The 26,464-nt window shown below is 42.2% G+C and overlaps 1 protein-coding gene across 2 annotated transcripts in view; it reads right to left on the bottom strand.

The window, feature by feature from the left end:
• Window positions 1–26,464, bottom strand: part of PPP6R2 (protein phosphatase 6 regulatory subunit 2) — a 166,608-nt gene that overhangs the window by 86,797 nt on the left and 53,347 nt on the right. The window contains exons 3-8 of one of the 2 annotated variants that reach the window (XM_075064092.1): window positions 22,525–23,018; window positions 19,354–19,599; window positions 10,247–10,433; window positions 9,376–9,513; window positions 4,617–4,682; window positions 2,822–2,934 (exon numbers count right to left, since the gene is read on the bottom strand). In XM_075064092.1, coding sequence (XP_074920193.1) covers window positions 2,822–2,934; window positions 4,617–4,682; window positions 9,376–9,513; window positions 10,247–10,433; window positions 19,354–19,599; window positions 22,525–22,556 — 782 coding nt within the window. In that variant the 5' untranslated portion in view covers window positions 22,557–23,018. The remainder of the gene's footprint in view (window positions 1–2,821; window positions 2,935–4,616; window positions 4,683–9,375; window positions 9,514–10,246; window positions 10,434–19,353; window positions 19,600–22,524; window positions 23,019–26,464) is intronic. The other variant, XM_075064097.1, reaches the window with a different exon arrangement.

The following is a 26,464-nucleotide window of genomic DNA, read 5'->3' as shown; positions in this document are numbered from 1 at the left end:
GCTGAGTGAGGAATAGGCACTGATGAGGGAATCGGTGCTGAGGGAGGCAATGGTGCCAGAAGAGGTATCGGGATCAGGAGGGAGGTTAATGCTGCAATTGTTCTCACAGCCTCCAGCAGGGTTTTCATGGAGTCCTGTAGAAGGGCCACACAAGGAGGTGAAGAGGGCCTTGCATGATGCCTGGATCTGAGGGGAGGGAAGAAGACTGGAATCTCGAAGTCGGGGACTCTCCAGCTTAATTTCTGAAGGAGATGAAACTATTCTGAAGTGCTTCTGGATTGAGACCCGAGAAAGTCTATCCAGGCACCAAGCGAAGCAATGGAAAAGCATGCAGACAGGTGGCTAGTAGCTTCAATAGTGGATGCCCCTTGGGCAAAGAGAGACTAAAGGCTTTGGATCCAAAATAACAAGAAGTCTGAATTAGTCAGTCCAGAAACATCCTGCATAGAGAGGAGGTGACAGCAGTGCCATTTGAGCATCTTCAAAGAACTCATAGGTCAGAAAACACAAAGGAGGAGAGAGATGGCACTTCCTTTTTCTTCTGCTTGAGCCCCTCTTGTGGGAAGATGTGCTTCCTCTTCTCCTTCCTTTTACCTGGAGGAGCATCCATGTGGACTTTTGGTTCCAAAACAAAGGCATTAGCATCGGAAGACAAGTGCAGAGTCAGTTCCAGGAGCAACAGTGCGAGTAAGGAGCAGACACCAAGGTCAGTGCTTCCTATATCATCACTAAAGACTACTGAGACCTTAATAGGTGGTGTCAGTACCTAATTAGATTAAACTGGCACCAGTGGAGTCACATGGTGCTAGGTAAAGGATTTGCTTCCAGTAGTGGGCAAAAAAGATTCAGATCTCAAGCCTGTGATAAAGCACAGAGGTGAAGCCAGAGCAGACAAATGTGCCTTGGCATGAAGGCTGGTCTTGGTACCCTTGATGGGCCTCTCTGAATATCAGGCTGAAGGCATTTAGAGCCTGGAACCTCAGGCATCAATCACTTCTAGCACAGGCAGTGAAGACACAGCAAACCATGCACTGGGCTACCAAGTGGGTCTCGCCCAGACATAGAGGGCACCAGATGTAGGTGTTCGTTTCTGGTATGATCGTCCAGCAAGAGGGCACATCTCTTGAAGCCCATTCAAGACTCAGAGTCTAACACAGTCCTGGTGAGGAACCGAAGGCTCTCAGGATGAGGGAAGCTATATAAATGAAACTGTCCTATAAGGCTCTAAACTAACAATTGACAAGAAAACATTAAGCTAGGCTAAGAGAAGATCTAGTCTGAAGGCATGAGGGAAAGTTCTGTTTGTTCCCTGCAGCAGCAGCAAAGGAACTGAAGCAGTTAAAGTTCTGGATACCCTTATATGGACTAGGGTGCTAATACCAATCTCATGTAAGATCTATCATGTGCCTCCTAACAGACCTAGCTTACCAAGGCAGTTCTACAGCTAAGCAATTGGCGTGCCATATCCCTTATGGGAATGCACAGAGGCTCTCAACCTTTTTTTTTTCCTGTATAAAACTGAAAGCTTAGATTCTGCAGAATTACCTGCATCCTTCCACACACCAAAAAAGCTACCTACACTTGATAAGACAAGTGAATGAGTAGAATTTTCAAGCCCTAGTTAAACTCTCCTGTTTTTCATTTCACTACTTAAAGATGAGTTTCATTCAGTGAAACCCTATTTCTGATTCTCCCACTCCCTTCTTGACAAAATAATTCCTTTTGGCCTAAAAAAATCTCATGATTAGTCTCAAAACTGAAGTGAATATTTTTAGAATGTTCGATACAATTAATTAGGAAATTACACACAAATCACTTATTTTAAAAGAACAGTATTAAGGTTGCAAAATCAAGCGCCCAGAGAAAATGCCAGAATTCAGGTTGCCTGTGCAACCTCAATTTGGCCCCTCTGGGCTTATATTTTTCTATGGCGCTCCTTCCAAGTTCAGTGCACAGCATGGACTGTGCTCTGGGAATGGTTGTGCAGTGAAGGAGGCTGTTGTCTGTAGGTCCCCTACGTCATTTGTCACAGAAATTGGAAGATGTGTGCAGAATGATGCAGAGAGGATTGCAAGAAGAGACAGGATGGTCTCATAGATAAGGCAACTGAATGCCACCCTGGAGAACTGAATTCTATCCCAACCCCTACCACAGAGTTTCTGTGCAACACTGGACAAGTCACAAACTAAAATGTTCACAGGTGGCCACTAACTGTTTTTTTCTCACTTTCAGTGTGCCTCACGAGACAACTTGGGCCAGATCTCCAGAAGTGTTGATTGCAGCTGTGCCTGGAACATACAGCATGCTAGAGAAAAGCTGCGTACACTTGAAAATCAAGCCCTAGACGTCTCAAGTTTGGCACCCAAAATTAATGGAGAGTTTTGGCTTTAAACTGTCTGAGCCTCAGATCCCCAGCTGTAAAATGGGGATACCACCCCTCAATCTCACAGGGGAGTTGTGTAAATAAATTAATGTCTATGAAGTAGTCAGACACTATGGTGAGAACATTATTACCATGACCTTCTTCTCAGTTCCCTTCTGTTTGTCACTCTCAACGGTGGTGTCTTTTTTATTAGTGTACTTTCAGGGGAGAGACCAAGTTTTCCTGTGTCTTTGTACAATACAAAAGTCCAGTATGGCTTGACTGGGGCCTTTGGGTGTTACTATAATGTAGCAACAATAAATATCATTAGCTATAACAATTGTGAGGAGCACGACAAAGGTCTGAGATTATTTACTGCACAGTTCATGCCATGTCAGGAAATAACATTGCCAGCAACAGTCATTTTAGTTGAGCAATACTCCTCTGACATGTACTTACGATTCCAGTGCTGTGAGAAGCGGATCAGGCTCAGATATCTCCTGTAGCTGGTTGCCCTGGTCTCTGCTCAGTCTTATGATATCACACAAGGTCTGGGAAGCATTTGATTGCCTCTGCAAACAATGGCAAAAGGTCACATTTAAGTACTAACTACACAGCTGGGTTCATCATGTCCTTCAGAGGAAATGTAATGCAGTTGGGACAGAAGAGAGAACAGCGGCCAGCAATCCATGGAACTAAGCAAACAAGAATCTCTCAGCTCAAAGCCAACAGTACCCCAAGATAACATGAAGATCAGATACATTCTGCCTTAATTAACTAGCTTTCAATCCAAGCTTATATCCTCATAGCATCATTCATATCAGCAACATAATTAACAGAAAGATTTTAGATTCTTTAACTCTAAAGTTAAAATAAACTAAAATTTCAAAATGAGGGTTTTCTTCTTTCCTTTTTAAGGCAAGACCGTTACTGCAGATGTTTCATCTTTGCTTCTCTCTACTAAGTAATATTTCTTACTTCCTTAAAAATATGAAATACACAAAAAAGTTCTTTGACAAAATTCCTTAAATACCACTGGTTTGTGTTACAAACCTTTAGTTGCTGTATTTTTTTTGATTTTCTGTCATAATAGCTATCTGGTTACTAGTCCAAGCCATTTATTTAGTATCAGAGGGGTAGCTGTGTTAGTCTGGATCTGTAAAAGCAGCAGAGAATCCTGTGGCACCTTATAGACTAACAGACGTTTTGGAGCGTGAGCTTTCGTGGGTGAATACCCACTTCGTCAGACGTATTCACCCACGAAAGCTCACGCTCCAAAACGTCTGTTAGTCTATAAGGTGCCACAGGATTCTCTGCTGCCATTTATTTAGACACTCTCCATGGCCATCTTGGTACTGTAACCCTCAGCTATTCACTAACATTGCTGAAGATACCAAAGTTCACAAACTAGCTGTTTCCCATGTACTTTCACACAGGGGTAACTTCAAATGTGATGACATCAGAATTTGACCCTTCCAGTAAAAGCACAAACAGCATAACAAGAAAATCATCATACAACCATTGAATTCATTTTGCTGCTGACAACTGTGGTGATGTGTTGGGTGAACAACCAGATCAAATACACCTAGCTAAAATAGAGATGGAAAATTATCCTAATGGTTTCTGGTCTTAACCTTTCTGCACCAGTGACTGCAATCAGGATACCCAGGTGTGATGGACTCATGTAATAGGCTAAATTCCAAAACCAAGATTATATGTTATGTGAAAATGGCTGGAAAAAAAATAAATAATTTGTGCTGCCTTTTTTTATCTGTATAATCTAATACTTGGCACTTTTCTTGCACAGGCTCAAATAATTGCATCTTGTAGATTTTAGTAGGATATTAAAACAAAAACATTGTTTTTGGCTTAAAAAATTAGCTAAAGACCACTATTAGCCAGTTGTCAAAGTCTTTCAATTGCATACTCCAAGTAGCATGTTCTCAATAAACCTCATTGAATCATCATCGACTGTAAGGATTCCATCTAAATTCATACCTGACAGAGTTTGGCTTAGAAAAATCAGGAAACTTGTACTAAAATGACTAGAGAAAACCCCTTTAGCTGATGTCAGGCTCAGTACTCAAATGAAGGACAGCACTGCCACATATACTCTCCATTACTATGCTCTTCCCATTAGCAAGATGGGCACTCTTCCAAGAGTTAGAGAAAGAGTACTCTCAAGTGCCCATGCTTCTAGACCTCTTATTCAGTTTACAAAATCAGATAAAAAAATAAATGATGTCACACTCACATCCTCATCCTGGCTCGAATGGATCAGCTCCACAAGTCTCTGAATTACTTTTGCTTCATTAAGCCACTGAGGAGAAAGGAAAGAGCCCCTGGTTTGAGATCACATAACTCAGTCAGTTACTACTTACAGCAAGCACCGCTTAGCATAGGATACATACAGTTAGGCAAATTAGTCTCCCTCTATTTCACAGTCCACAAAACATAAGCACTACACTCTGCTTCCTCAGGGCTAGAAATTGTTGTATGTTAATTTGCACTGACCAAATAAACATCAAACCTTTGCTATGTATTGTCCCTGCAACAACTGCCAGACCTAGTCAGTAAATTTAATGGGAGTTGAAACCAACTGAGATGGATTCAGTATGTTTCTTAACACAAATAAATATTATGGAATCACAGAAAACAGAGATGAGTAACCTAATAGGTCATCAGATCAACTTCCTGACCAATGCATATTCTTTTCTTACAACGTGTCTTGTTTTAAATCTCTAGTTTCATATATAATAGATTCCAAAACCAAAAGGAACCACTGTGATAATCTAAACTCCTGTATAACACAGACCATAAACTTTCCCACAGTTATTCACAGAGCAGATATTTTACATAAAAAATATCCAATCTCGATTTTAAAACTATCAGTGTTGAAGACTCCACCATGACCATTGGTGAATTGTTCCAATGGGCGATTACTGTCGCTGCTAAAAATGTACATCTTACTTACACTCCAATCTGAATTTGTCTAACTTCAACTTCCAGACATTGGATAGTGTTAGACCTTTATATGCTAGACTGAAGAGCTCATTATTAAATATTTGTTCCCCATGTAGGTAATCAAGTCACCACATAACCTTCTCTAAGTTAAGCTAGGTGGATTCAGAGCTTTGAATCCATTACTATAAGGCATGTTTTTGAGTTCTTCATTCATTCTCATGGCTCTTCTCTGAACCCTCTCCAACTTATCAATGTTCTTCTTGAATTGTGGACGCCAGAACCAAACCCTCTAGCACCCCACTAGAAACATACCTTTTCAGTGATGACTGGAAGTTTACAATTACATTTTGAGACTATCGATTATCCAGATTTTAATCCATTTAATGTGTCCTACTTTAATTTTATACCATCTGGGGGTGGGGGGGTAATCAAAATTTCATATAGTACCAAGTCAAACACCTTAATTAAGTCTAAAGACTCAAGCAATGGGCCTACTAATTGTGATCTGACCTCAATCAGAAAGGATACCTGTGCCAATACCAGCTACTGTATTGTGCCCACAGATGTATAGGCTGTAAGGCCAAAAGGGACCACTGTGATCATCTAGCCTGCCCTCCTGCATAACAGGTCAGAGAGCTTCCGTGAATTAATTCCTGTCTGAACTAGAAAAGATCTTTTAGATAAACATCCCCTCTTGATTTAAAGGTTGCCAGTAATGGAGAATCCACCACAACCCTTGGTAAGCTATTCCAGTGGTTAAGATGCAATTTTTTAACAGTGACGGTAATTACTTCCAGTCTGAATTTGTCCAATTTCAACTTCCAGACCGCAGGAGTTAAGATCAAGATATAAGCAGACAAGGGAGTAACAGCTTCAGAAAACACTGAGCACGTTAGTCAAGAATGTGGTTCCTTGTCTGAATCTTAACTATGTTTATAGTCAAAATGGACTTACTACTTTGGGTTTTAACATGCTTTCTCCTCTTCCCTCTTCAGCCCAGTGAGGGAGCTGTTCTAGGGACACTAGGACCCAGCAACCTGCTCCCCTCTCCAGGAGGCATCATTCCCCACCATTAACACCAGCTGAACCTTTATTAGGACAGACTTTTACAAAGCCCCTTCTCTTCCAGAAGGGTCTCAGCCACCATCAACAACCAGAAAGGAAGTAAGAGGTGAGCAGGCTGATTACAAAGGAAACATTTCCTATCTGCGAAGTCTATTCGATCAGGGAATATTCTCCTAAGGAAAGTGGACAATATACTGCCATAACAATTCTGCATTGGCAATGGGGAAAGGACACGATCCATAAATCTAGTTATATGGCCCCCATCACCCTACTATCACGTGTTTAAAGATGGTTCTGAAGCTCAGTTTACATTACAGAAAACTGTTAAAATTTTCAGTTGCCACAACAGTGCTGCAAGGGTAAACTCGGTCTTCCTAGTTTCATAAAAGGTGGTCCTCCTTTGGTGTGGAACATTGGTCCAACCCTTTACCTCCTCCTACCTCTCCAACTATTGCCCTATCTCCTCTTATTCTCTTCACCTCTCAACCTCCCAACTGACTAACCATGCCATCTATAACCATTATACTAAAGTTCCTCTCCTCCACTTCATCTCCAGCTTGGCTTCTGCCCTCTCCACTCCTCTGAAACTGTTCTTACTGAAGCTGCTAGTGACTTCTTCCTAACCAAATCTCAGCACCTCTACTCCATCCTTTCTGATCTCTTAGCTGCTCTGAACACCACTGACCATTCCCTAACTGTTCAAAATCCTGTCCTCCCTTAGGGTACGTCTACACTACCCGCTGGATTGGAGGGTAGCATCGATCTATCGGGGATCAATTTATCACGTGTAGTATAGACGCGATAAATCGATCCCCAATCGCTCTCCCATTGACTGCTGGACTCCAGCTCAGTGAGAGGCGGAAGCAAAGTCAATGGGGGAGCGGTGGCCGTCGGATCCCGTGCCACGAGGACGTGAAGTAAGTGATTCTAAGTCGATCTAAGATACATCGACTTCAACTACGCTATCTTAGATCGATCCCCCACCCCACCCCCCACAGTGTAGACCAGGCCTTAGTTCGTACAATCCCAACTGCTCCTAATTATCCTCCTACCTCTCTCTTCATTTCTTGTGTTTCATTTGGAGTCTCTCTCCTCCATCCATTTCCCTTTATCAATGGGGGTCCCTCAGACTCTCTCCTCCTCCATCTACACCCACTTTCCAGGGGATCTTATCTACTCACGTGGCTTCAACTACCGTCTTCATTCTGATGACTCAAATTTATCTCTGTACCCCTGACCTGTCACTCCCTATCCAAATCCCACATCTTAGGCTAGTCTCTTCAATATCTCCTTGTGTAAGTCCGGCAATCATCTTAAACTCAACATGGCAAAAAATGAACGCCCTTTCTTGCTATTGATATTACTACTATCCTCCCACTCAAACTCATAATATGGGAAGCTTTGACTTCATTCTCTCTCTCTTTAGACCCATACATCCTGTCTATATCTAAATTTTGCTATTTCTGTTGCCATAACGTTTCCAAGAAACAGTCTATTCTCTTTGTCCATACAACTAAAACTACCATTCAAGTCCTTATTTCATATCTTGACCTCTTCTCTCTGACCTACCTGACACCCACATCACACAAACAAGCCCAACCAAAATGCTGCTACTAAGACTAACCTGTCATTTTAATCAAGTTATAAACCCTTCTTTACATCCCTCCACTGGCTTCCCTTTCTCCACTGTGTCAAAATCCAACTTCTGATCCTTCCCTTCAAGGCCCATCCCAATTTAGCTGCTCCCAACTTATCTGGCCTTGTATCTTAAACACATAGTTCCTCCCTCTCTATTCCACAAAGGATGCCAGCATCCATCTCCTGTTTGTTCACTTGTCCTATACATACCTCCACTCTCTACACCACATATGCATCGTATGGCACATGGTGACCCAAAATTGCAGCTTGGGATAACAGCCTGATACTTTATCAATCTTTTTGGTGTGGCAGGAAATCCCTTTCCCTCTATTACACTCTGCCAGGGTGCATGAAGGAGGATATAACGTTATAGCTTGTCTAGGGCAGCTCCTACGCCTAGTTTCACAATACTCAGTACACTCTTACCTGACAGAATCTATCCTCTAATTATTTTTGTTTGTTTGGCTGTTTTTTGACTATTTGATTCCCCATCTCTGATTTGGGCTGTTAGCCTTCCTCCCTAAAAAGAAAGACGTGCTCCCTTTTCGGGGGGTGGGGAATATCCATGCCTAGAGGAATCAGCACATGTTCATGGTCTGATATTCGCAGTGATGATCTGCCATGCTGCACTTCATGAAGGAGACCAGGTGGACCAAGCGTTGATTTTAGTATTCATTTATTTCCCCTTTAGCAGCTTATCCCCATGAGCCTGTTTCTGACAGGGGAGCAAACCTGGGCTCAGAGATTGCTCCAGAAATAGTTCATGTGTTTATCAATCTCCCTGTCCTTGAGGAGGCTAGACTTATTCGTTTCCCCTCTTCCACATGGGCCCTTGATAGGTCTCTCAAGAAATATATTGGCTTGGGGTTTACTGATGGGCTTCCCAGAAGCTCTAGCCCGCTCTGTGCATCGGATCCACATGGGCCAGTATAGGTCTGTTTTTCCCATGGAGGTCTCAAGAAGGAATACGAGTAGAGATCCCTAAGAAGCCTGTTATTGAGACAGTTAGTCTGCAATAAAGTTTGGAAATTCCCCTCAAAAAAGCTTGGCAGCAAAGTTGTCTTGTTGAGCCTGCTGCCCACTGGGGGCTCAGGAATAAACGAAGGGAACTTCAGGAGGTGGAACATTCCTGTTGCCAGTGACTGACAGACTAATTCGTCCCCCAAACTACAAGTGGGTTGACGTCCCCATTGCATCAGATCTGGGGATCTTAGCACAAGTAAGAAAAATATGTTTTTAAAAGAGGAGTGAATTTACTCTCGTATTACTTGAAACTGAGTAATATCTCCTCAGAAATACTTTCTCCACCCTGCACCAACCACAGAGAAATATTAAGCAAGCCTCACATTTAATACTTCCTGACGTAGAGGTGCTGGTTCCACGCAGCTGATCAGACGAAGCAGCAGGTCCATCATTGCAGATGTATCAATATGCTTTAGTACCAGGCTAATAAACTGGTCTTTATTTCTCAAAAATGCAATCACCTTTAAAAGAAAAAAATGCGATATGACTTTTCTCTACAATAGATAGAGGTGACGTCACAGAGCTCTCAGTACTCCCCAAATTTGTGTTCCAATCAACCATACAATGAGAAACAGCTAGGAGGATAAATAATTCTTCTTGAGAATAGGGAAGCAAAGGAACATCTGAAAGCAAGGAAGTGCCAAACAGAGCTCCATTAACAGTCCTTTGTCATATCCCAAAGAAATCCTATCCTATTAAGATATATGGAGACTGAGGACACTGGTGAAGCTGAAGAAATTTTAATCCCACTGAGGCTCCTTTATATAAAATATCTCCACTTTAAAAGGAAGTAAAATTTGGAATGGAGTTAACTCATCCCCATAATACTATATGGCAAATATTCCAAGCCTCTTAGCTGTATACACAATACTTGTATGACAAGTTTATATGTTAAAACATCAAAGGATAAGCAATGTGCAATACCCCAGATACAACTGCCCCTCTGAAGCAAAAGTGAAAGCTATATACTAGTTGCTAGGTGCATAAACAATCACACATACCAAAATGGTAGGGTTGACAAGATGTCTTACAAAAGGCATACTCCATTTCCAATTCCAGCAATCCACTCTACATCTACAAAGCTCAGCATTTTCCTCCTCTGGGGAGGAGGGAAGAAATTGCCAGTTCAGTGCTCAGACAATCCATACAACTACATCATTATGTGTTTTGCATTAAAACAGACTCAATCACTACCTGTTCAGTTTTTCTTGCAATGAGATTCCCAATAGTCTTGCTGAAGAAACTGGCAAGCAAAGGGTTCAAAGGCGGCTCGTGATTCAAGAAGTCATACAGGATGTTCAATAAAGTTTCATCCCCTCCTAGTTTGTCGTTGATCTGCGGCACATCAGAGGTCAGGAGTTCACAGGCTGTATTCGGATATCTAGAGACACAGAACCAAAGCAGCAACTGAAGGTGAGATTACAGCCTTCTACAAATTCTTAGAAGACAGTTGACATAATAATTCCTATGAAATAAAGCCACAACACAAATCCCTCAATCCATTTATGACACAAAAACTCACTTGAGAACTCCAGCTTTGGATGGGTATCCTCAAGCAATGCCCAACTTTATCTGCCCACCTACAAGTGACCCACAGAGGCTCACTTAGGAGATCCCAAGAGTGCACCAGGCACATTGAGAGCTGGGGGAAAGAGGGCAGCAACACCCAACCCTGACAAATAACTGTAGCTGCATTTAGGGCAGCATGAGAACAAATCTCCTTCCCCAAAAAAGTGGGGAGAGCGTGGCCTGACAATGGAGAGGTGGGAGTGCTCTTAAGGAGATGAATAGGCCAGTTACAGTGAAGACAACTCTGAATGCTGAGATCGCTGCAGAGCTACCATTCCATCTCATGCCACTTCCCAATGGAACTCTGTGGTCACAAGAGAGAGAGAAGAAACAGAACCTGTGGGTTTTCTATCTGAACCCTCTTCCTACTACTAGCAGAGTTGGCATTTTTTTTCCTTCCCAAACCCCTCTCTGCACACCAGAGTTTATTTTTTCCTGAGAATACACTGTGAAACAAACCTAGAAGTTTTGGAAAAGAAACATAACACTCTCACTTTGTAATAAGTATATTCATTCCTCAAATACAAAATGGTGCACACATCATCCAAAGGAAGCCCTTGCAATTCTATAAGTAAAATACAAGAACAGGATAATAAAATCCTCACAGTCTATTAGTTAAACAAGACCTATCACTCTTTTGTATCATTAGATACTGACCAACTTCTGCCAACTTACTTGCTTTTTCAGGACCTCGCCTATTACAATGTTTTGATCAAATCAATCTAAATATGCTATCTAATGAAAAATCTAAAAAAAAAATAATACAAAACATTAATTAATGCTCAGTATGCTGGGCAGGAGTATGGTTCTCTTAAAAATGAACAAAACTATTTGCTTTCCAGTGGAAGAAGAGAGGGGAGGGGGGGAAATCCAATGAAACCAGAAGCTGGAAACGAGCGACAGGTGATGGATCACTTGTTGATTACCTGTTCTGTTTATTCCCTTTGGGATACCTGGCATTGGCCACAGCTGGAAGACAGGATACTAGGCTAGATGGACCTTTGATCTGACCCAGTAAGGATGTTATGTTCTTAAAACAGATAGAACATTTTCTATTCAAACTGTTTCATTAAAAAAAAAAAAAAAAAACTATGAAAAAATGTAAACAAAACAATTGTTTAGCTCCATAGCAACACTTATTGACTATCTTCTAAGCATTTACTCCTCAAAAATTGTGTTAGTTTGTGTGGAAAATATAGTGTCTGCAGATAAGGGAGTGACCGTCACCGCTGATGCTGACTGTGTGCACACACTATTGCAAATTTATTGGTAGACTTCTATTTCAAGACAACTATAACAGATATTAAACTTACATTACAGCTCCCACTGAAAATATTTAACCAAAAATGCAGCTCAGCATCCTTTACAAACCAAGATAAGGGCTCCAAGATTGTTCTTCTATGTGTGATTTAATGTCTTATAAAAATTCCACTGGGCCCTTTGTGGAATGTTGGCAGCTTCAGAGAATGGTTAATTATTCAATTTAAGCTCCAACAGACATAACTGATAAAGGCCACAATAGTTACTGCCCCAATTATATTTACAGACTATGATTCTCCACTAAGACAGAGCCCAATAAATCAGCAGTGACACTCAGAGAATAAAAGGAAAATGTCAGCCCTTTCAACTCAGTGGCCTGTGTGTCTCCAATTTAGAAGACAAAAGACAGTTACCAATCTGTACAGTAACTATTGTTCTTTGAGATGCAGGTGCAGACATGCACTCTGCTCAGGTGTGCATGCACCCAGAGCATCAAAGCCGGAGAAACTTGCCCAGCAGTATCCATAGGGCAGTGCTTGTGCCCTCTTGCCCAATAATCCCTTCCCTTGATATTTAAGGGCAGCACAGGCTCTTACCCCCACAGTTCCTTCACGGCGAATGTCAAGAGTTGGGGCTCCAATGCAGTGGAGCTGGAGGATGGGTCATGGAATACATGTCTGCACCCACATCTCGAAGAACAGTTACTGTACGGGTAGACAACAGTCTTTTTTTTTCTTTGAGTGGCTGCAGACATGTACTTTGCTAAGGTGACTCACAAGCTGCAATAGTAGGAGGTGGGGCTCGGAGGTTACTGCAGATCTGCCTTTCCAAAGTTTATTACTGCTTCTAGGTCAACAGCATCACTGAAGAATGCTATTGACGTCACTTGGACCCTCGCTGAATGTGCCTGTAACCTCTATGGAGACGTGGTCTGAGCTATTTCATATGTCATCGTTGTGATTGCCTTGGGCAATAGACTAACTTCAACCACACTTGAAGAGGATGATGGCGCAATCTCACATGCTGGACTACGCAAGCGCTTGCGGTCATATGGCCTAGTAACTTCAGGAATACGTGGACCATAGCTGAATGTTGAGACTGGAGTGCCAGACACAGGAGATAAATTGCTTGAAATCAATCGTTCAGCAGAAATGCTCTTGAACCCAGAGTCTAGTAGGGCACCAATGAACTCAGTGTTTTGAGTTGGTATTAACATCAACTTTCCTTTGTTCAGAATCAGGCCCAGATAATCAACAAGACATACTGTGAACTGGACATGACAGAGGACTTGTTCTGTGGACTTGCCTCTCACAAACCAATCGTCCAGGGATGAAAGGACATGAATTCCTTTTTTTCTGAGATATTCTGCTACTACAGTCATGTATTTGGTAGATACTCACAGAGCAGAGGACAGCCCAAAAGGAAGCACAGTGTACAGACAATGCTCACCTGCCTCTAGAAATCTCAAACCTCCAGTGGCTTAGGAAAATCACCTCATGGAAGGAAGCATCCTGAAGATTGAGGGCACCAAATCAACTGTTGTGATTCAAAGAGGGAAAAATAGTCGCTAGGGTAACCATGCAAAATCTCATATATTTGATGTACTTGTTAAGACTGTGGAGATTGAAGATAGGTCTCATCCCTCCCAGGGATTTGGGGAATGAGGAAGTTCTGAGAGTAGAATCCCTTTTCCCAATTCTGAAGAGGAACAACTTCTCTCGCCCCTGAAGCCTGGAGAGCCTGCATCTGGTGAAGAAGCAGGGACTTGAGAGGGCGGTCCCTGAAAAGGGATGGGGAATGGGCAGGAATTGAAGAACATAATCCAATCTCATCATGCTTTGGACCCACCTGTCCATAGTTATCAACTCCCAAACCTTGTGGAAGTGGGACAGTCTAACCCCAGACGGAGAGGAAATGGCTTGAAACTCAATGACTGGAATGCCGACATTGGAGAATCAGATTGGCTGACTGCCTGAAGCTAATGAAGAATGGACTGACTAAATAAAATTAGCACCAAAAGACCTTCTCCTATGAGACTTGTGCCCTTGATGTCTAGTGGGATAATACGACCTAAGGAACCGTTGAAGGCGATATTGCTGTTGTCGCCCCAAGAAGTGATGCCTCTATTACCAGTGTAAAACCCCCCAACGAATCCAGCTTAGCTTGAAAGGACTTAAAGGAATGTAATGTTTTGTCAGTTTTCCCTGAAAACTGAAACTGGATGTCAAAGGGTAGGGTTCTCAATCATCTCTTGGACCTCAGGAACTATACCAGAGTTCTACAACCATGCTTCTCCTTGTTACAGAAGAGGCTGTAATTCTAGAGGAAGTGTCAACCATGTCCAAAACTGACTGTAGTGATATCCTCACCACTAGACAACCTTCTGCAATGGAAGCCTTAAAACTCTTTCCTGTAGGATTCTGGCAACCTACCTGTAAATTTTGCCAATGATTTCCAATTTACAAAGTCATACTTTGATAAGAGTGCTTGCTTATTGGTAACGTTCATTTGTAAGAATAAGGTAGAATAAATTTTCCTCCCCAACAAGTCCAATCTTTTGTCTTCAACTTATATCTCCCCTGTATCAACCTCTCATTAGCCACCATCACGACAAGAAAGTTAGATGCCAGATACGAGTGGAAGCACTTGAAACCATGCAGAGGCACATAGTATCTCTTATTTGTATGCTTTGCTGTGGGTTGTAAGGGCATTGGGGTGTTCCAAAAAGTTTTTGCCAGTTCCAAGATCACTTCATTTATCCTCCCTGGATCTGAGGATTGCAGAATATCCAGCAACTTGTGTGTGTTCTCCTGAACAAACTTACCCTGAACACCCAAGGCTGAAGCCCTGCATCTCAGAAGGTGCTGGTATGATTTAAAATCCTACGGTACAGGGAAGGAAGAGTCTGACATTGCAGAGACATTTTCTGATGAATGAGAGGAAAGAAGTAGAGCCAATCGAACCTCCTGTGGTGCCCATAAAAGTTCAGCCTGAACCAGTTCCGCACGAGCAACTGCTAAACTGTGGTTGCAGCAATGGATGTTCAGGAGGAAAGGCTACAGGAGGAATAGGTGACCTTGCTTAGGCTGCAACAAGGATCAAGACCAAGCCAACTGCAGAAAATCCCAGTGGTTCCAAGGAGCCATTGTGGGCAGGAGTATGACTCTGGTGGCCAGCAGGAACTGGGCCAAGGACCTTATCTCTGCTCCAGGAGCAGTGCCGATATCTGCACCAACAGTGATTCCCAGGAAGTCTCAACAACTTTAGAAAGTGATAACAAGGCAGCATGGAAAAGAAGGATGATGTCTCTGAATCCAACCCTGAGGATCCTTCCAAGCAGTACACAGGCAACGGGAGTCGTCGTCCTAGGAGCGGCCAGCAAACGTCTAACTTCATCCAAAGTCCAGCACAGAGGACACATCCATTCTGACAAAGAAAGTAGTCAGTGCCTGAAATACTGATAAAGGCCTCACACACGACACTGGAGCAGACGTCTGCACCAAAGTCGAAACCGGCACATTCCCTCACATGAAGCGCGCACTAGAGACATCATCGGCACCGAAGATCATGACTGCGCTGACAATCCCCTCAGTACTGAAAAGGCAGTAACCTCAATTCAGCACTGTGAACAGACAGAGGCCCAGAAGATGGCACCAACAATAACAGAAGATGTGCAATCAGTTCAGACAGCACTGAGGACACCAAAGCAGCAGCAACCACAGCCAAACATTCCCAAATTAGAGGAGAATCAGAAACGGACAGGCAAAGTAAGTCCAATGGCGGTGTGGAAACCCTTGGTGCTGACCCCGACATCATCAGCACTGGACTCAACAGATGCCCCACAGACGGTACCAGTGTCAACGATATCGAGTCCACTTGCTCTTATCTTAGCACCAGAGAGCAGGTAGATGGCCCTGCTCTATCTCAGATACTGAATGAATCATGGTACTGGTCTACACTCGTCTTAGACGGGAAGGAGGAATACCTCCTAGCGCTGGAACGGCCCCAGTCTCTTTTATGAGATCTTTGTCTAGGAGGATCAGAGAAAGGAGAACAGTCTCTTCATCCTAGGACAGGAATCTGAATCTGGCTACACAACAGCCAGTGCCCACTCGGACATCCTCAAGGGGCAGCTGACAACCTGTGGATGTCACCAGTATAGCAGTGGGCCTCATGGCTTGCTCCAGAAGGTGCTGCTTCAAACATAAGTCCCTCGCCAGCTGGGTTCTTTTCTTGAATGATCTGCAGATGGAGCACCTTTCTTTAATGTGCTCCTCTCCCAGGCACAACAAACATCACATGTAGGGGGTCACTAGTGGGGATAACCACCCCACACAATGGACAATGTGGGCATCTATAACACAGTGCTATCAGCAGCACCCCGGTCACTTACAGTGCTGCATCCTGGAGAAGGCTGCAGGCCCAGCTGAGGGCAATTACACTTGTTCTGGTGGGGAATTGGGAGCACCTGGGAGACAATCACAGGGCTAACAAGATAACTAGGGAGAATACAAGGAGAAAACAGGAAGTAAGAGGGAGCACAAAAGCCACGCAGAAGAAAACTCAGAAGGTGAGCCTGGGCTGGGGAGTGAGGGCTACAGGGAAGCCTGTCTTGGCTATAGCCAGTGTTTTACATAACAATAACGTGCGAGGGGAATAAATGCACACCTTGGTGAAAGCTAAACGGCCTGGTGTGCATTTGTGACTGCGAAATCATCTGAACCGGCTAAGCAGAGCGGTTCACTGGGTAGTGACAGAGGCACCTTGTAACAGCAAGACACCAGATAACTATCTTAACTACTACACACTAACGCTAAGGGTACTACTAAATTATACTATTAACTACATACAACAAAGTCCCAGAAAGACTGAGACAGAGAACTGTCAGGTGCATTACCACACGGAACACCCCAACCCTAGCTACAAACCATGAGAATGAACTAAGAAGGATCGGGGTGGCACTGTCCTTAAATAGCCAGAGAAGGAGCTTTTGGGAGAGAGGAGGTGAGCGCCAACCCTATGGGAAATGATAGGGAACGTTCTCCCGCTCTGGTGCACTGGGAGTGTTAAGTGGAATACACATCTGCACGCACTCAAAAAAAAACAAACAACAAAAACAACAACCCACAAACTGCTGAGCAGTTCCACTTCCACCTAGGTGAGGCTCTGTGAAAACTCCATGTAGCATTTGCTTCTCAGATGACTTTAGCCAGGTAGGCTGCTGCTCCTTTAGGCCGGGTCTTCTGGCAGTTCTTGTATCAATAAAGCTATTTCAGTTGGGGAGAGGATGATTTTTTTACCAGTTTTATATTGGACCAACCCCTAATGTGAACACCATGATATGGGAATCACTATGCAGGTATAAAGCATCTTAATACTGGTATAACTGTACCCACAATCAGGGGGTTGCAGCACTTTAATTATACCGACATAGTTAAAGTAATACAACTTTTGTGTGTAGACAAACCGTTATACTAAATTTAGCTTCAGGAATAAATCATCCAGAGAGGAAGTTTACTAAATAGATCTCAGATTAGCTGCTAACTCTGCACTAACACAAAAACGGTATGATACACAATTCACCCATGTTTGCATTAACACAAAGATTGTATTATCTATACATACACTTCACCCATGTTGAAATATGAGTATGCGAATGGTTCGGAGTATGGAAGGCAAACCACACTACACAAAGGCAAATGCACACAATCTAAAACTCATAAGACTTCAAGCACACAGTTTAAGATGAGAAGACAACAATGGGCATATCTCATTATCTTTCTTATTTGTAACTCTCACTCTCTTCACCCTTAGTTTAGAGTCAACCCAGGCTGTTACATCTAGTTTAGACTATAAACTCTTTGGAATAGTAACCCGCCATTGTTCTGTCTGTGAAACATCATGCACATTTAATGGCACAGTTTAAATAAACCTTAAAATTCTACAGATCCCTTAGCAAACAAGGTGCAAGTCTAAGAAGAGGTTTTCTCTTCTGCCTCTCAGCAAAAAGATTAGAGGTACTAACTGTCTGGTGATGATGCTGAGCAGTGATGCTGATGACAACCACAAAAAAAAAAAATGAAAAGAAAAAAAACTTAAAGAACTAGGTCTGGTTAATTACAGTGCTCTGCTCTAACACATGAAACTCACGGATTTATTTTCTTGGCACTGATCACTCATACCCCCAGAACATGCTTAGACCCTAGTCTGCCTCACATTGCTCAGCATCACTCACTCTCATTAAGCAGTAGCACTAATGGACTCCTAAAGCAAATCCTGCCTAGTCCTCCTTAGCCAGAAAGGGGAAAAACGGGTGGAGGGCTCCATTAAGGACTCTGGGAAGATTAGCCTCACCAATGCATATTATTCTGGAATGTAAAAGAACAATAGTGAAAGCCATAATAATGTTGCCTACATAAACTGTGGTATTACAAGTTATTTAATACAAATCTTCATTCGTAAAATAATTACAATCTATTAATGCATTCCTGGTTCCTTCTGACTTCACAGATTTTATAACAGAAATATTACCATAATAGCCACAAGAATATAGTAATTTTTCACAGTGATTCACGACATTCACATGCCTGAATATATTCACACACAAAAATATTTCACTATCTTACATACGCATTAAGTTATGTACGCTGTCACTATAGACAGTGTTGTTAATTTAATGCCTATCTAAGATAGTGAGATATAGATTTCTAGTGACAATGGTAATAACTGACCCCTGATCAAACCCCAGGAGCATAGTCACATACACTTGCACACGTACATCAAGATTTCTGACATAAATGTAAAAAAGAAAAAAAAAAAGCAAATTCTCCAACTCCAAAATAAAGGCGTTTGGTCACATTATAAAAGAGTAATAAGTGAATCATGCATGTGTAAATACAATTCAATATGATAAGCAAACACTACAAAAAGAAACAAGCTCTTTCCACACACCCTAATCTAAAAGTGTATTCAATATTTTAGTGCACCTTCAATTTTTATGTACGCAGAACTCCACAAATTCCAAGACTTTATTCCTGGGAGAGGTCCCTATATTTTATGGACTGTACCAGTTTCAAGTCAATGACCCTCAATGAATCTATATCTCAGTGAGCATTATTACTGTCATTTCTGAGATTCTGACCACAGAATGATGGCCTGGGAGAGATTCTGAAACAAAACTGATCTCTCTGCTGCCAGAGTTTCCAATTAAAAGAAACAAAAGAGATGAATTTTTAGATAAAACACTGCATATAAACTCAATGGAGTACTATGAAAAACAGAGCAAGAAATAGAATATTGTGATGTAATATTCACTGTGAATCACAAAATAATCAAATATTCATTTCACAACCTGAACCTCAAGGCCTTTTTCCAAGGCAGGAGGTTTCATCAGCCTTGCACCAGAGAAGAATTTCTGCAGCCCATTCTCCAATTCAGTTTTCTTCCTATAAAAAAAGAATCTGTGTACGTACTTGAAGCGGACCTTCTCGTCCATCTCCACAGGGGGCTCATGTGTGATAAGGCTAACCAGCTCCTCCATGCAGTGCTGCTGGCAGATGAAGTCCAGCAGTTTGCGGTTCTGTGCCTTGCACTCCTGTAGGATGTCATCTTCATCCATCAGCTCGTGCAATGTCACATCCTCCTTATCCAGCAGCTTGTCCACATGTGATGTTGTGTTTAAATCAAACTTCCAGAACATGATGATGGAACACACCCAGCTGCAATGCAAGAGGATAACTGTTAATACTCAGCCTCCACAAGTCAAGTGAAGATACAGTAAGGTCTTTTCGGGGTTCCCCTTATGTCTCTGAAAAGGAAATAAAAATGAGTTAAATTATTTAAGCAAAATGAAATACACATTTGTGTGACTAAAAAAATTAATCAGCACCCTCCATGCTACATCTTTATGCCTTAAGGTTCAATCCTGCAAGGTATTAAGCACTGTGACCCCAATAAAGTATTTAAGCATGTGCTTAATTTTAAGCAAAATATTCCCACTGAAGTCAATGTGAGTGCTCAAGAAAGTGCTTAAATGTTCTGCTGTGCTTAAAGTGCTATCTAGCAGGATTAAGCGCTTTCATTGTAAATATAGGGTTAATTTTTCAGGATATTATTTATAAGGATCACAACCAAAGAAGTTAAATAGGTGAAATTTATCTATCAGTATTTTTTCCTACTCTGAAATGAGCACCTTCTGATCCATAACTGGTTTATTGTTTTCTCATCTTCTAAGCACAGAGAGGCGCTCCTTAAAAACCCTCTTTCTAGCTACAAAATGGAAAGGGAAAGACTAAGAACCTTTTGTCCAAGTGTCATATCAGACAAAGAAAACACATCTATTTCAAAATGATAAAGAAATGAACTGAAGACCAGACAACCACACTGCAAAATGTTTTGAATGAAGCACTATGCTGTTCTGTGCAGGAAATGGTCACACGTTTGAGTGAGTAAGCCCTCACAGAAGGAGATGGGATATTTTATGATATTTCGTAGGCCTGAGAAACCCCTGAATGTATCCATCTGGAAATAGGGGATATGGATACTTAGGTCACTCATCTACTCCTGAACTTGCACCTTATTTCCTGCAAGGATTAGTTATGCATAAACAGAATTTCAATATCCCAACCATAATTAAAGTCCACCACCACTGATTAAAAGAAGACAAATAGACTGGATCAAGTTAAAACCATAATTCTGAAGGACAAAATTCTGAGGTAGGCCTGAAAATTATCTCATCTGGGAAAAACTGTAAGTATTCCAGATAGTAAAATCAGGTGCCTTACCTAACTCTTCTGGTCAACATAACTGCTAACAGGAAAAACAATATTTTAAATGTAAACTACACGGAAGGTCCTCTCTGTAAATGAAGGTTCAGAGATTACATCAAACCATAGTAGTCTCAAGATGGCATCTCTACAGAGACACAGCTTTCAGGAATTAGAAAATGTGAAGTTGCTGCCAAAACAGGCTAGAAATGGAACCAATATGCTCAAAAACTCCTAACACTGAGTTCTGGACCTTCAGGAAGCTGGGAATCAGACCCAATCAAGATCTCAGTTTAAGAGAAGGAATTTCACTATATCCCTGGTTGTGCGGCCACATGGGATTTTTGTCCTTTAAAAGGTCACCATGAGAATCAAATTTTCAGAATCTCTTGAAATGTCCAGATTTGGGGACAGTTTTTAAGTTTACAAGCTCTCCTGAATATTCATCGCTTTAACAGGCAAAACCTCTCAGGCTCCAAGCTAAGAGTCTCAAGATGCTTTAAATCTGGGAGTTTAAGAGAATCCTAGAATTCAATTTTTCCCAGCCCAGGACATTCAGCAATGCTGAACTGACATATGCAGGAATCTGAGAGACTATGGGTCTCTGCACCACTACATTTCTGTTAACCACTTGAAGACTAAATTATTTAGTTCCTATTCTCATTTGCCCAAGTGGCATGTGCTTAGAAAGCTGACATATAGGTTTCTCTTTTGCTAAAATGTAGGTGATTTTAACTCTTAGATGCCTTTAGTTGGGAGCTCCCCAGAACAGACCTAAATGAGGCTTTTGAAAGCACCCAGTGGGTACTACTATAAACAAGCCATCTAACTAATAAATCAACAAAACCATCTGCCTCAGGAGCAAGAGAATTTCCCCTGGCTTCATTCAGAACTTTTAACTTCTATTTTCTTGCTCCAGCCTGGAAGTGCCAGTACACAATAGATGTCTTACTGTTGTTTCTCATATGAATCGCAATCAAGTCCAGTGGAAATCTCATGAGTAGAGAGAAAACCACTTTCTTAACTGCTTTAAACCTTAAGACATTGTTGTGATCAGCTTCCTGGGACAACCATTTGCCTAGAATTGCATAGAGCCAACCTGAGCTTACTCAGGTGCACAGAAGATAATCTGGTTCCTGATTCTGAATATAATTGGGATATTTTGTGAAGTACAAAAATGCATCACCACCATGGAATAGTTTTCAAATCCAGCAATTGTCATTAACAAAAGTAGCTATAGTCTCTGAATAGCAAGTACTTGAGGAGTTCCCAGAAGAAATACAAATTGTAACATCCTTCTGGGCAACTGGTTTAGAACCACAAATGTCTCACGGAATGCCTAGAGGTGGGCCAGATCCTGACAGGGCACTAAGGAATTCCTCTGAAGCATCTATAAAGAAGTGAAGGATGCAAGCAGCTGAAAGACCTCATCAATATGTGCAGATACTATTTCATAAAAGTTGGCTATAAAGGAGTTGTCTATGATCATCCTGTTATAGACTGCCCATCAGAGACACCATCAAACCGATGAGAAATAAGGAATGGGAGAAAAGTGAAGGCCTGGAATTGAAAATGGGGCCACAGTTTTACGAAGTGCAGGTAGTTTTGGTACTACAAGCAAACTAGCACATGCATACCATCTTCCTTGTAGGACAATGAAAATCCTGAGGAGAATTCTCTATCAGAAAGACCAACACTTCATGAAGAATCAGGCCTTGAACACCATCAATCAGCCTGGACAGAACCAGCACTGGTGAAGTCTGTCTGTTCCCTTTCCTTCCAAAAAGAGTCCAGAATGAACAAACACACCCTCAAAAAAAAAAAAAAAAAAAATCTTCAGTAAAAGGAGTACCTGTTACAGGAGAAATGGTTACTTACTTGTAACAAGAGTTCTTTGAGATGGACCGCATATTCACATTCTTGGGACTTGTGTCAATCAATGCCAGGACAGTAGAACCTTTCAGTAGCAGTGCCCATTAAGCACCCACGCTCTCCTGCCTTCTCTGTCTAGCACTCCAATGTGTTCTAAGGGCTTGAGCGTAAAGAGGCCGTGGCACTATTGACACTTCAGTTCCTTCCACTGCTAACACAGAAAAACACAGACATCTTAATCTGCACTCCAGAGGAGCAGGGAAGGTGGGCGAGGAATGTGACCATACAGAATCCATCAGGAAGAACTCCAGTTACAAGTAACCTTCATTTCTTTCTTGAGTGCTCTCTGCTGTCATTCACTCAGTGTTTAGTGGTCCAGAGGCAGGAGAAGAGGCAGGATGGATGAAGGAGAGAGACTTGGAAATCCATTGGAACACCTCTCTCCTTTCAGTTTTGAGTCCACCTAATTGAAGGTCTAATCTTTGGTAGAAAACTCTGTTCTAAGAGGGAAAAAATTATATCAATCCAAGATGGGTTTCTTTATTAATTTATATATTTGTTGCCTTTCTTCCTCCTTCCTCTTTTTATCTCTCTCCCTGTCCCTTCCTCTTACCCTTCTGGGTCACTTATTTGGCCAAAGGACACAAAGGCATATTACTTAAGGTTTAAACTAACCAGCTCAGGAATGGTAAAGCATCCCCCAATCTACTGGGCTACCCAGGCCCAGAACTGTAAAGACTTTTTTGCATCTGCAGTTACAGGCTTTGCAGCTGAGCCAGCCTATGAACTGCCCCTTTCATCCCTTAATGCTGACATTTTACTGTAGACTCTCAGACATATGGGTAGTCCGCTGGAGCTGACAGGCTAAGTGAGGTGTGAGCAACCAGACACTTTCCATGTTGCTTCGTTGAAAGCTGCTGCCAGGCTGCAAGTGAACCTGACTTCCCCAGATAATCTCATTCACAGTCATCCTCTCAATAATCCAGTCACTTGCATTTAGGGGACAATTAAGTCATGTACTCAAGCCCCATTCCAAGAGACCTGAACAGGGCAGAGAGGAAAACAAGGGGAGAGAGACTAGGGGATGTGGGTTATTTGCGGGATCTGGGGAAACAGTCAAAGTGGGAAGAGAGTCCTACAGAAAGTGTGTTTTGGAAAAAGAAACATTTAAAAGAAATGAAACTATACAAAAAAAAGAAAACTAAGGATGACACTAAAAATAGAAAAAAGGTACAGAATAGGGCCAAAGATGCTCTTGAATAAACAGATCCACGTATGAGGCACAGATGTCATATATCTGAGATGTTATTCTACCTTAACATTGCTGAGGTCACTGTTAAGGCTCTATGCTAGAGGATAAGTTTCATGAAGCTGGGGTATGTATTGCTTTCCAGTATCTGTTGGACATAAAAACATAAGAACAGCCATATTGGATCAGACCAATGGCCCATCTAGTCCAGTTTCCTGCCTTCCAACAGTGGCAAGTGCCAGATGCTTCTGACGGAGGGAACAGAACAGGGTAATTTTCAAGTGATCCCTTCTGGCAGTCAGAGGTTTAGGGACACCCAGATCATGGACAGAGAAGTGAAAGCCTTACGAAGCACTGGAGTATGCTATAAACAGTGTTGTCGGCAATGTGAAGTGGCAAAGCAGCAGATGATCCTTAATATGTCATTACCTCTACTTTTCAGGGGGGGTTCAAAAGTTTTTCTCACACATACACACAGTTTCCAGGGTCACAGTGGGGCAGATAAATGACTGAAATTACAATAATTTAAAGATTATAATAGTTAAAAAGGAGGAGAAGGACAAGTACAGAGTCCTGCACCTAGGACAGAAGAATCCCATGCACTGCTACACGCTAGGGACCGAATGGCTAGGCAGCAGTTCTGCAGAAAAGGACCTAGGGGTTACAGTGGACAAGAAGTTGGATAAGAGTCAACACTGTACCCTTGTTGCCAAGAAGGCTAACGGCATTTTGGGCTGTATAAGTAGGGGCATTGCCAGCAGATCGAGGGATGTGATCATTCCCCTCTATTCCACACTGGTGAGGCCTCATCTGGAATAGTGTGTCCCGTTTTGGGCCCCACACTACAAGAAGGATGTGGAAAAATTGGAAAGAGACCAGTGGAGGACAACAAAAGTGATTAGGGGGCTGGAACACATGATTTATGAGGAGAAGCTGAGGGAACTGGGATTGTTTAGTCTGCAGAAGAGAAGAATGAGGGGGGATTTGATAGCTGCTTTCACCTATCTGAAAGGGGGTTCCAAAGAGGATGGATCTAGACTGTTCTCAGTGGTACCAGATAACAGAACAAGAAGTAATGGTCTCAAGTTGCAGTGGGGGAGGTTTAGGTTGGATATTAGGAAAAACTTTTTCACTAGGAGAGTAGTGAAGCACTGGAATGGGTCACATAGGGAGATGGTGGAATCTCCTTCCTTAGAGTATCAGAGGGGTAGCCATGTTAGTCTGGATCTGTAAAAAGCAACGTCACATGCGTCTGACCAAGTGAATATTCACCCGCGAAGGCTTATGCTCCAATACATCTGTTGGTCTATAAGGTGCCACAGGACTTCTGTTGCTCCTTCCTTAGAGGTTTTTAAGGCCTGGCTTGACAAAGCCCTGGCTGGGATGATTTAGTTGGGGACTGGTCCTGCTTTGAGCAGGGGGTTGGTCTAGATGACCTCCTGAAATCCCTTCCAACCCTGATATTCTATGATTCTATAAAAAGTCCTTACAGAATGTTTTCTCATTTTATGAATTAACTAAGCAGTTTAAAAAAAACCTTAAAAATCAAAAGCTGTCACATGCAACTGAGTCAACAACAGGGATTAAACCCTCAACCTTCACACTGACAACTCAGCTCTATACCACTTGAGCTACAGCAGTAATAGATAACCTCTATTTAGTTCAGCCCCTAGAGGAGGGCTTGACACACTTTCCCACTGACTTACAAAATTGTTTGCTAGACAGTAGTATCATCATAGAGATTAGGAATACTGGATTCTATTCCTGACTCTGCAACAGTGAGCCAAGATGCCCTGGTCCACCACAGAAATGACAACATAAAGGACACAAAAAAAAGGGGGGGGGGGATTTTTCAATAAAACAATATGTTTGCCATAAAACACAGAAATGGCTAACATATAGACCAGTCTTCAAAAGTGCAGAGTAATATGCCTCCCAAGAGTACCCTCTACATTGAAGTTACAGGATAAGAAGCTGTTTGGAAACCTGCTCCTCTTGACCGGTCCTGGCTCCCACAAACAATTTCAGCTACATGATTACCACCTACTTCTTCTGTGCTCTCAACTGCTCTGAAAGGGTGAAGAGTCTGTATTTTAATGGCTTCAGACTCCTTGCCTTTCCTGTTGCTCTGCTGTCTGCTATAAAACAAGTGACAGCCAGGCCTCCTGATATTGGTACCTCCTACGATTCTGAATTAGTGGCTCAGACCAGCCTCAAGTGGCTTACTCTTTCCTCTGTTCCAGAACCAGCCTATTCTGCATCATATCTCAAGCCCACCTTTGAAGTGAGAAAAACAAATAAATTTCAAGATTTGCTTCCTGGTTGCCCGCTCACTCCATAGTAATAGATAAACCAGTTTTCTAACATTGAAGGAAAGAGTTCTGAGCCACCTTTCACTCAGGGCTCCAAACTCTAGGCCAGGGATCGGCAACCTTTCAGAAGTGGTGTGCCGAGTCTTCATTTATTCACTCTAATTTAAGGTTTTATATGCCGGTAACACATTTTAACGTTTTTAGAAGGTCTCTTTCTATAAGTCTATATTATATAACTAAACTATTGTATGTAAAGTAAACAAGGTTTTCAAAATGTTTAAGCAGCATCATTTAAAATTAAATTAAATTAAATTAAAATGCTGATCTTACGCCGCCAGCCTGGGGCTCGGTTCACCTAGGCCGGCAGCAGGCTGATCAGAGCCTG

The sequence above is a fragment of the Chelonoidis abingdonii genome, chromosome 1 (assembly GCF_003597395.2).
Source record: "Chelonoidis abingdonii isolate Lonesome George chromosome 1, CheloAbing_2.0, whole genome shotgun sequence".
In the NCBI taxonomy this organism is placed as follows: domain Eukaryota; kingdom Metazoa; phylum Chordata; order Testudines; family Testudinidae; genus Chelonoidis; species Chelonoidis abingdonii.
The sequence above is the reverse complement of the archived record's forward strand: the minus strand, read 5'-3'. Positions and strand labels throughout refer to the sequence as shown.